This window comes from Erinaceus europaeus, chromosome 11, assembly GCF_950295315.1.
Source record: "Erinaceus europaeus chromosome 11, mEriEur2.1, whole genome shotgun sequence".
Lineage (NCBI taxonomy): Eukaryota > Metazoa > Chordata > Mammalia > Eulipotyphla > Erinaceidae > Erinaceus > Erinaceus europaeus.
In genome coordinates, this window is record NC_080172.1 from 41,583,340 (window position 1) to 41,595,408 (window position 12,069).

Genomic DNA, 12,069 nt, shown 5'->3' on the forward strand with positions numbered 1-12,069 from the left:
TATGCTCACATACCAACAACATATGTGCATGTTTCTATTTTTTTTTCCAGGTTTATCACTGGGGCTCGGTGCCTGCACTACGAATCCACTGCTCCTGGAGGGTATTTTTCCCCTTTTGTTGCCCTTGTTTTTTATTGTTGTTGTTATTATTGTTGTTGTTATTGCTGTCATTATTGTTGGATAGGACAAAGAGAAATCGAGAGAGGAAGGGAAGACAGAGGGAAAGATAGACACCTGCAGACCTGCTTCACCACTTGTGAAGCAACTGCCCGGCAGGTAGGGAGCCAGAGACTTAAACCAGAATCCTTAGGCAGCCATGTGCATTTAATCTGTTGTGCTACCACCTGGCCCCCATCTTCTTCTTTTTTTTTTAAAGATTTTAAAAATATTTATTTATTTATTCCCTTTTGTTGCCCTTGTTGTTTTATTGTTGTAATTATTATTGCTGTTGTTATTGATGTCATTGTTGTTGGATAGGACAGAGAGAAATGGAGGAGGGGAAAACAGAGGGGGAGAGAAAGATAGACACCTACAGACCTGCTTCACCGCCTGTGAAGCGACTCCCCTGCAGGTGGGAACCAGGGGCTCAAACCGGGATCTTTACGCATATTTCTATTTTTTAAGGGCAATACAGCTAGTTTCTTATATTTCTATGCACCTGGCATTGGATAGGCTTGCATCTTTTTACTAGCTACACAAGGATTCTTACTGGGACCAGGCAGAGGCACACCCAGTTGAGAACACACATTACTATTTATAAGGATCTGGGTCCAAGCCAGTGCTCCCCACCTGCAGGGAGGAAGCTTAGCAGTGAAGCAGGTCTACCGGTGTCCCTTTTTCTCTCCCTATCTTCTCCTCTCTCAAATTTCTCTCTGTCTTATCAAATGAAATCAAATAAAAAATAAAGATCAGTGAATCCTAACTATTGGTAAATTGTTCTATAAATAAATAAGTAAATAAATGGATTCTATTTGGCTAAGTGAAAACATTAGTCAAAGCACCTGCCCTAGGGCTGGGTTCTGATGGGGGTTGGTGGAGTATGATACCACACAGCATCAGGGACTATGGTGATCACGGTGTGGGATGGGGAAGCATCCAGACTGAGACCTGGATGGCAAAGCGCCCACTGGGAAAGGACAGGGATGTGGCTAGGCTGGACAGAGGAGAGAGCAGGACTGCCCCTGAGGGGAGCTAAAGTATGGACTGTGTGGGCTACAAACAGTGAGACTTATACCAGACAAGAGCCTCTGGGGGAAGGGGTATCAGAAAGACACAAAAGCAAACTTGCTCACTTTACGTTCACAAGCTTGGGTGTTACACAATTTCCCAGTCAGGGCATGTGATTCAGTCACAGTCTAAATGTTAGGGTCTAGGCAGAAAGTGGGCATACCAGTCAGGCCCAAGGTAGATGGGAAAGCTTCTGAGATTGTACAAGTCTGGGTCCACAGCAGGATACCCCTCCCCTCAGTCTGAAAGACTAGAACCAGAGAGGATGCCTTGACTGGTCCAATCATTCTGTTTCTGGCCACATTAAAGCCATGGGCACATCACCTCTGCAGGACCTGCCATCACTTGGTACCACACCATCTGGCATAGGATCAGACCAACCCAAGCATGCCGACTCAGCTAACACATCAAATCAGACTTTAGGAGAACAATGGGGAGCTGGAAAAAGAACCCCATAAAACTCCCTAGCTTGGGAGGAAACAATGCAGTTCTTTCTCTGGACTTTGACCACTTCCCATTCTGTAGGAAATATACTTTCATTCTCTCTTAATATGGGGCAACTCTCTCCTGCGTGCTTCTTGGTTTGTCAAGGATCATACCTTCCCTTTAAGAAACTCTACTTTAGGGGGTCTGGTGGTAGTGCAGTGGGTTAAGCGCAGGTGGCGCAAAGTGCAAGGAATGGCTCAAGGATCCCAGTTAGAGTGCCAGGCTCCCCACCTGCAGGGGAGTCGCTTCACAAGTGGTGAAGCAGGTCTGCAGGTGTCTATCTTTCTCTCCCCCTCTCTGTCTTCCCCTCCTCTCTCCATTTCTCTCTGTCCTATCCAACAACGATGACATCAATAACAACGACAATCATAACTACAACAAAAAGAAAGAAAGAAAGAAATACTAAAAAAAAACAGAAAAAGAAAACGAAACTCTACTTTTTGTGGATCAGAAATAGCTGAGTGGGCAGGGCAGGTGCCTTGTTATGCTCATGGACCAGCTTTGAGTTCCATACCATATGTGAGGAGCTGTGGCACTGGAGGAAGCTCCAGTGCTGTGGTATCTGTCTATCTGAATGAAAAAGTGGCCTAGAATGGTGGAATCATATATACATTAGGCACTAGCTCTACAAAAACAAAAAGAGAAACTTTTACCTATTCAAGCTCCCTTTCTGGAGTTTGCACAGAGAACACATTCATCTTAGTTCCACTTTCTTTCTAACACATTTTATTTCCTAACTAGCACTGTAACCCCTGGACTTTCTTTCTTCTTCTTCTTCTTTTTTTTTTTTTAACATTTATTTATTTATTTATTTATTCCCTTTTGTTGCCCTTGTTTTATTGTTGTCGTTGTTGTTGGACAGAGAGAAATGGAGAGAGGAGGGGAAGATGGGGGGGGAGAAGATAGACACCTGCAGACTGTAAAGTGACCCCCCCTGCAGGTGGGGAGTCAGGGGCTCGAACCGGGATCCTTATGCTGCCGGTCCTTGAGCTTTGCACCACCTGCGCTTAACCTGCTGTGCTACTGCCTGACTCTCTGGACTTTCTTTCCATGGGGAACACAACAACCCCTCCTGGGGCCACACTGTGGTACGCCCAGTAGAGTGCACACTTTACCATGTGCAAGAACCCAGGTTCAAGTCCCTAGCCCTCACCTTCAGGAGTGAAGCTTCACAAATGGTGAAGCAGAGCTACAGGTGTCTCTTTGCTTAATTCTCTCTCTCTTCCCCACTCCTTATATCTCTGTCTATTCGGGGAGAGGGTAGCCCTCCCGTCTACCCACAGAGAGATCCACTAGTAATAGTCCAAGAACACCAAGAATGACAGGAGAGATGAAGACACAGTGGCCTTCCTGTGACATCCAAGTGACAGCCTACATAGACAGGAGGGCCTGGATGGGATACGAGGCAGCCACCTCAGGTCTGTTCTTTCCAGGCTTATGGATCTGGGGCTTGCTCTTCTCTCAGCTCAAATTCTAAAAGAAAGAATATTTACTGGGCAGCATCCTGGGAGGTGTCCCACATGCTCACTTTATATTAAAAAAGCATGGAGAGAAGTTTTTACTATTTTGCAGGTAGAGTGTGTATTGGGGGGGGGGGGTATAGTCAGCACAGGAGTCTCCAATTGTGAGCTGCTGACACCCTAGTCTTGGCTGGGCATGGGGCTAATCCCAGGCCTGTCTTTTCTTTCCTTTCTTATTGCCACCAGGGTTATAGCTGGGGCTCGGTGTCAGCACTATGAATCCGCCATTTCCAATAGCCATTTCTGCCCCACCTGTTTGTTTTTTGTTCTATAGTACAGAGAGAAATTCATAGAGGATGAGGAGATAGAGAGAGGGAGAAAAATATAGGCACCTACAGACCTGCTCAACACTCATGAAACAGAATCTCTGCAGGTGGGGAGTGGGGCCTAGAACCTGGGAAGGGAAGGTGTCGGGCTGCGATGCAGAGGAGAGAGAGGAGATCTGGAGCGGAGAGGGAACACAAATCTTTATTCGTGCAGGCACCTCAGAGTTGTGTGAGAGCGCACCAATTCAGGCCACGTGGAGCTAGCAAAAATGGCCACCTCCCGCTACTCACAACAACCCTTCCCTGCGTGAAAAGCGAGCAAGAGAGAGGAGGGTCGGAAGAAGGGCTTTTATGGGAGAAATTCCGGAAGTGACAAGTCTGGACAGGACTGGCTAGGAAACAAGGCACTCTGGGAATAAGGTTTTCTCGTGGGAATTGACAATACCCTGAGGGGACAATATGGTGGAACAAGGTGCTTCGGGAATAAGGTTTTCTCATGGGAATTGATAATACCCTGAGGGGACAACATGGTGGATGTGACCGCATCTGCACAATTTCCCAGCAGGAAGGGAATGGGAATGGGGAAAGGGGAAAGCAAGCAAGCCAGGTGGTGGAGCACCTGGTTAAGTGCATATATTACTGTACATGAGGAGCTGGGTTCAAGCCCCTGGTCCCCACCTGCAGGGAGATAGCTTCCCTTCACAGGTGGTGAAGCAGGGTTGCAGGTGTCTGTCTTTTTCCCTCTCTCTATCTCCCCTTCCCTCTCTCAATTTCTCTCTGTCTCTTTCCAATAATGAAAAAAAGTATATATATATATATATATATATATATATATATATATGAAGGAAGGAAGGAAGGAAGGAAGGAAGGCAGGTAGGCTGGGTGGTGGCACGTCCAGTTAAGTGCACATATCACCAAGCACAAGGACCTAGGTTTGAGCCTCCACTCCCCACCTGCAGAGGGAACACTTCAAGAATGGTGAACAGATCTGCAGGTGTCTATCTTTCTTGCTCTCTCTATCTTCCCAGCCCTCTCAATTTCTTTCTGGCCCATCAAATAAAAACAGGGGAAAAAATGGCCTCTAGGAGCAGTGGATTCGTAGTGCAGGCACTGAGCCCTGGTGATAACCCTAGTGGCAAATAAAAAAAATAAATAAGAAAGAAGTGGGGCTAGATGGTGGCACACCTGGTTGAATGTACATATTACAATGCACAAGGATCCAGGTTTGAGCCCCTAGTCCCCACCTGCAGGGGGAAAGCTTCACAAGTGGTGAAGCAGGGCTTCAGGTGTCTCTCTGTCTCTCTTCCTTTCTATTTACTCCTTCCCTCTCAATTTCTGTTTCTATCCAATAAATAAAGATAAGAAATTTTTTTAAAATTGTTAAAAAAAAGAAAGGAGGAAGGAAAAAAAAGAGAGGAGAAGAGATGAAAGAGAAAAAAGGAGCAGGAGCTCAATGTACAGGTTCAAGGACAGGTGGGCCAAAAAGCCCCTCTTTGTACCTCAGTACTCTCACTGTATAACGAGGATACTAAAGCCCCTAATTCAGGCTGTTGGGTGGGGTCATATGGCAAAGCACTTAGATGGTGGTGTCATTTATGATGGCTGAGTCCACTAAGTCCTCTTCTTCCCTCACATCCATCTCTGGGCTTTTCTTTCCCAAGTCCAGTCTCTCTTACCAGGCCTGCCTTGGACATTCAGTTTCTCTAGAGGGAACCCTCCCTTCTTTCCCTGAACCTCTAGCCTCTCCAGCTCAAGCCTATGCCTCCCACTGCCACCAGAGGGCAATCTCAGAAAGCAGCCAGCCTCTCCCCAGACATGAAAGGCCATCTGAGCAAATCCAAATAAATGGTGAGATATCTGTGAAGCCCCTTCTTCACAGTGTACACCCAGCCCAACCCACCAGCCAAAGCCTTCATATTCACATTCACCCATACACACTCAACCTGGCTTGTCTCATTCTATACACTCATGCATGCACACACAAGGTACATGTGCACATATGTGCTTGCATACACACACACACACACAACCTATACAGGCATGGAATCTTCCTTCTCTGAGGACACAGCAGGTGGCTTGTCCACAGGGACACAGAAGCCATTTCTGTCCCCGGCTGGCAGCAGTGATAAAAGGCAGGCCAGGTGCTCTCTCCGGCTGGCCCTCAGAGAAAATGCCAGGTCCTGAGGGACATGGGGAAGCAGCCACCCTAGTAGCACCCTATCAGTCTCTGAAGTCTTAAAATCAGAACACCTGGCCTTTGTCCCTGGCAATGGGCACTGGTGCAGGGCCTGCTGTGCTCACAGACAAGAGAACACCAGCCTCTGCCTGGGTCAGCAGAGGGATCTGGGCCCAGGGCCATCGGACACCCACAATGAGTTGCTGTAAGCTGGGACAGTCTTTGTGCAATGTGTCCCCAGGGGATTCAGGATGATGGGACTCTTCTAGAGAGGAAGGTTCTAAAGGAAAGGAAGGTGCTAAAAGGTCACCTGTCTGCTGGTGAGTGGCTCCCACCCTTCCTTGCTAAAACCACATTCAAGTCGAATTCTAAGGAGTACTGACCAGACCAGACCTGAGTGGGTCTGAGCTATCAGAAGCCCCCTAAGGCAAGGGGGTTGAGGGTGCTCCAGGCCCGGGTTCCATCCACACCTCTTTTTAGACCCAACAGAAGTGTGATGCTATCATAGAGGGCCAAGTCCCAGGTGACTGGTCCGCAGATCCTCACCCCATTCTGGCTGTTACAGTGCCGGGTGCTAATGATGGCCCCTGCCTCCTCGATCATCTTCAGGATGGTTCCTCCATGGACGTTTCCGGCCACATTGGCATCATCTGGCCGCATAATCCTAGGGAGAAGAGAGAAGCAAGATGAAGTCTGGGAGGGAGAAATTACTTGTGAACAGTGACAGCCCAAGAGAGGAATATGTCCTCCCTACAAAGGGCAGGGTGGCTTCCTGAACTCTGAAGATCTGTGGTGAAGATGGGGTGCTGACCTGAGAGGTCACAGAAGGGAATTTGGGGTTCTGTTTCTATAGGAGAGAGATGGGCAGAGGAGGGGTGCCACCTCATAGGGAGCCCCCACCTCCAGCTGGCAAGGGATGATGATAGAGATTCTCAGCAAAGACTACACAAAGCAAAGTGGAGGCACAAATTTTGGGGTTCCCAGGTCCAAAGGTTAATAGTTGAGCTAAATGACCTCAAGGGAACTGGGACTCCCTGAAGAGACTCACCACAAACACCTCCGCTGTTGTGTACTGGTGACTTGCCCCAGCTTTAAGACCTCTGTCCTGGTCTATGTAGCATTGTAACCCACTCCAAGAACGACATGATGTGCTGAGCACCCCACAGCCACCCAATGAAGTGATTCCCAGGGACTGAGAGCTGGGAGCCCTCAAACATCCAGGAGAACTAAATTGTCACCCTATTTCCCCAAAGAGGAAAAGTATGACTTGTGTAGACCAGACCGTCTTGGTAGGGGAAGCTCCAGGAAATCTCTAGAATCTGCTTCTGTGGGTGATCCCAGCAAAGCTGGGGACTTTTGCAAACTGTCGGAGAATGAAACTGGCCTGCACTGGTCTCTCCCAGCCTGCTCTGGATCCTGGCCAATATAGGCCCCAGATCAGTCCCCTGGGAGTCCATGATGCCCACTACCCTCCAGGTTCTAAGCACCAGCTCTTCCTTATTGGGTGATCTGGGCACACCACCCATGTACCCACTCCTCAAACTGGACTGGTGAGATGATTGTGACATACAATAACACAGATGAGCTCAGTGCACCACGGGGCACATGGGTAGCTACTATGGACAAATGCTAAAGGGGAGATTCCTCTCTCTCCTTAAAGTCTTCAACCTGCTGCAAGGGTGAGCCAGAACGTGCCATTTTCTCGGCAAATGAGCACCAACATCCTGCAGTGGCTTGCTGTTGCCTGTAGATGTTGCCTACCCCCAAACATTACCCCTTAATTCTGGGGAATTCAGCTGTAAGGGCTGCAGCTCCCATCATGGCACCACTGGCCCAACTGTGACATGAAAACATGGGAAGGAAGCTTCACTTGCTCCTCCAACAATCATTTAAAAACTTTGTGCATCAACACACAACAGGGGAAAACCACTTACACAGTAAGACCTGAAGCCAAGAAACTCCTGGAGGAAAAGAAGCAGTAAACCCCATAATTTGTTTTGTAATTTTTTTTTTGGACTTGACAAAAACAAAGGCAAAAATAAACAAGGGGGATGAAATCCAACTAAGGAGCTTCTGAACAGCAAAGGAAACCACTGACAAAAATCAAAGGCCATCTATAGGCCTGGAGACAATATTTGCAAGTGATATATCTGATAAAGGATTAATATTAAAAATAGAAGGAACTCAGGGGTCAGGCGGTGGCTCAGCGGGTTAAGCACACATCGTGCGAAGCGTTAAGGATTGGAGTAAGGTTCCCGGTTCGAGCCCCCGGCTCCCCACTTACAGGGGAGTCAACTCAGGATCGGTGAAGCAAGTCTGCAGGTGTCTATCTTTCTCTCTCCCTCTGTCTTCCCCTCCTCTCTCCATTTCGCTCTGTCTTATCCAACAATGACAACATCAATAACTACAACAACAAGGGCAACAAAAGGGAATAAATAAATAAATACATTTTAAAAAATAGAAGGAACTTGTACAATCCATTATCAAAACACACACAACTCCATTACAAACTGGACCAGTTAGAGACAGTGTCAGAAAGGTGGCAGACAAGTACCTCAGGTACTGGGCATTACACAAATTTATTGTAGCACCTTTTTATTATTATTGGATAGAGACAGAGAAGAATTGAGAGGGGAGGAGGTAATAGAGAGGGAAAGAGATAAGTAGCCTATTTCACCACTAGGAAATTTTTCCCCCTGCAGGTGGGGACAGGGGCTTGAACCCAGGACCTTGGGCACTGTAATGTGTGCACTTAACCAGGTATGCCACCACCCAACCCCTCAGAAATTAATATAGAAAGAGACTTGCAAATTAGCTTGCCTCAGCCAGAAAAACCAGTCCAGCCACTTGGAGAAAACCATGAGGTTTCTAGGCAAGTCAAAAGCACTAACATAATCTTTAGGGCATAAATTAAAAACAAATTAGTAGTGATGACTCTTTGGTTGGCTGACTAACCAGAGAATCTAAGAACCTCAACATGGCCTATCACAACAACTTTCACTTACATGAATCACAAAGAGCTGCACTTAAATGTGAATTGGCCAATCACATTTAAACTAAATGGTGTGTGTGTGTGTGTGTGTGTGTGTGTGTGTGTGTGTGTGTGTGTGTGTGTGTGTGTACGTAGATAGCATAATGATTATGGTTATTCAAAGGGACTCTCATGCTTGAGGCTCTAAAGTCCCAGGCTCAATTAAATAACTACTCTCTCCTCTTTTTTTCTCTCTCCCTCCCTCCCTTCCTCTCCGGGAACATATCTATGGCTGTATCACCTGCTGGGGGAGAGGGACTGGTAAGGTCATTTCTCCCCCATTTCTCTTAATCTTTCTGCTTACGTAAAAGACCCTGACTTCAGCTGCTTCCTTCTTGGAGTCTAGCCTCCCTCCCTGACCTGTCTACTCTATGTCTCAATTGACTAAACCCTAATAAATGTACTCCAACCCTCACCCTTAACCTTATCTGCGGACTTATTCTCATTGTCCCATCAAACTACTATACAACTAATCAATTACAAGTGACGAGAGGGTATGAATAAAGGCCATGAATTGAAGAGGGAATAGGATCAAGAAAATCAAAGCCTGATATCTAATGGGGGGGGGGTACCATTTACTACATAAACTTACCCTGAGGTCATCTTCTAAGAAATTTTAGCACACTAATGGCTCCTGTACTCACTAGCCATTCTTGTGGTTGGTTAAATCCTGCCTAACATAAGAACACAAAAAGCCCAAAATAGGTCATGAAATACCTAGTAACAGGAACTGCAAACAATTTGGGGGAGGGGAGCAGGTGGTGGTGCATCTGGTTGAATACATACATTTTTTTAATTCTTTTTTAAAAATTATTTATTTTATTTCTGAGAGAGATGCTGAGAAAGACACAGAGAGAAACACCGGAACCCTGCATAGCTCTGGCTTATTGTGGTGCAGGGGATTGAACCTGGGACTTTGGAGTCTCAGGCATGAGAGTCTCTTTGCATAACCATTATGCTGTCTACCCCCACCCGAACACATACATTTCCATGTGCAAGGACCCAAGTTCAAGCCCTCTGCTCCCCACTGGTAGGGAGGAAGCTTCACAAGAGGTGAAGATGGTCTGCAGGTGTCTATCTTTCTCTCTCTAGCCCCTTCCCCTCTCAATTTCTTTGTCCTATTAAAAAAAAAAAAGGAAAAAAGTGGTCTGGGATAGATGGCTCAGTGGATAAAGCACTGAACCCTCAAGTATGAAGTCCTGAGTTCAAGCCCCAGCAGCACAGGTACCAGGGTGATATCTGGTTCTTTCCCTCTCCTCCTATTTTTCTCATTAATAAACAAAATCTTAAAAAAAAAAAAAAAAGGAGGGGGATCCAGGGTTAGTAGATTTATAGTATTGGCATTTGTGAGCCCCAATGGTAACCCTGCTGTCAATAAAATTTTAAAAGAAAGAAAACAGGGGGTCGGGCGGTGGTGCAGTGGGTTGGGCGCATGTGGCACAAAGCGCAGGGACCGGCGTGGCGATCCAGGTTCGGGCCCCTGGCTCCCCACTGCAGGGGAGTCGCTTCAAAGGCAGTGAAGCAGGTCTGCAGGTGTCTATCTTTCTCTCCCCCTCTCTGTCTTCCCCTCCTCTCTTCATTTCTCTCTGTCCTATCCAACAACGAACAACATCAACAATGGCAATAATGATGGCCACAGCGAGGCTACAACAGCAAGGGCAACAAAAGGGGGGAAAAAATGACCTCCAGGAGCAGTGGATTCATGGTGCAGGCACCGAGCCCAGCAATAACCCTGGAGGGAAAAGAAAAAAAAAAAGAAAGAAAGAAAACATTTTCCCATAGGACTGGGTTTGGACTGTTAGTTAAGGTCCTGGGGGAGGAGATTGCCAGAGATAGATAACACACTTTAATTGGCAGTCAACATGCTAAAGCTAAATCTGGAAACAAAAAGGGCAACAGCCTTGGGGACTCAAATCCCCACCCCCTTTCAAATGGCATAGATGATCCATAATTGGCTTTGTCCTACGAGAAAATGTGAGGAGCCCCAGGTTAGTGCTGGAGGCAGGGAGATTTGGGGTCCTTTCCACCCTTCTCTGATTGCTCTCAAATCCAGCTCCAGGCTTTCCCTCTTCACTTCCATTCTTTGAGTCTGAGATCCATCACATTGAAAGAAACTTCAGCACTGTGGTCTCTTTTACTCTAACTCTCTGCCTGTCTCTATGAGAAAAACAAATGGGGGCCAGGTGGGGGCCATGTTACAGTGTGCAAGGACCCAGCATCAAGCCCCTCCACCCCCACCTGCAAGGGGTAAGCTTTGCAAGTGGTGAAGCAGTGCTGCAGGTGTCTCTGTCTTTCTCCCTCTATCTCCCCATTCCCTCTCAATTTCTGGCTGTCTCTATCCAATAAAGATAATAAAAAAATTAAATTAAAATAAAATAAAAACAACTCCTGGGGAAGCCAAAGGTTGATTTGAGTTATATACTGCAGCCTCTGATTGTAAAAGCAAGCATGAGGTCTCAAGTTTGATCTCTAGTGTTACAAATGCCAAAGTAATGCTTTGGTTACACACACATACACACACACACACACACACACACCACTAATAAATGAATATTTTATTTTATTTTAAAGGCAATTTCTCTTCACATTAAAGCTGTTGTGATAGGTTAACTTTCTGTAGCACTGGGTAATGGACCCTCACTCACTTTGCCTGGGCACTTGGGAATAAATGTCAGAAAATCCAGAATTCATGTGCTCATCCTACATCCAAGACAATCCTAACTTCTTAGGCAACCCAGGCATGTGGTGCAGGACCTCATCTTGAACAAGCAGTGTGCAGTTACCCCAAATACCTACAAGTACTCTTGCCATCACTCCTGAGCCCCAAGTCGATGCCTCCCTGGGGCCTCACCTTGTACTTCTTCTTTCCTTCCTTCCCAGGCCCTGCTCTACAACCTGTCCCAGTGCCCCATCCCGGTGACCAAGGCTAGTCACTCCTAGACAGAATAGGGACTCAGACTGCTGGGGGAGGCCTGGCCTTGTTCCCACCTTCAATGAACACAGGAGAGTGAGGCGTGCTCACTTCCCCCTTTGCTATTAAAAAGAAAGAAAACCAAGCCCTGCAAAGCAAGCGAGGAGACAGAGGTGGGCCAGTGGCCACAGACCTCCAGGAAGTCAGGCCCAAGAGACTGAGTTTAGGGTAAGATCTCCTGATAGCTGTAAGGAGTTTCCACAACACACACAGACCAGCTGAAGAGGTAGAGCAGGTGGGGGCCTGTTTCTGGCCCCTTCTCTCTGCCCCTCTCCAGACCCCAGCTGCATTCCACAACCTCTTCTATCCCAGAACCTGCAGGAACAGGAGACTTTCCTGTACCTACGAAATCCTGCCAATCCCCTGTGTGGTGATCCTTCACAAGGAGCACT

General features: G+C 47.0%; 1 protein-coding gene across 6 annotated transcripts in view; it reads right to left on the reverse strand.

The window, feature by feature from the left end:
- ACOT7 (acyl-CoA thioesterase 7) overlaps nt 1-12,069 on the reverse strand; it is a 149,265-nt gene that overhangs the window by 102,092 nt on the left and 35,104 nt on the right. For 5 of the 6 annotated variants that reach the window (XM_007532755.3, XM_016192398.2, XM_060201366.1 and 2 more), the window contains exon 2: nt 6,222-6,339. In XM_007532755.3, coding sequence (XP_007532817.1) covers nt 6,222-6,339 — 118 coding nt within the window. Of the gene's footprint in view, nt 1-6,221; nt 6,340-7,959; nt 7,980-12,069 lie in introns of those variants that run through there. The other variant, XM_060201365.1, reaches the window with a different exon arrangement.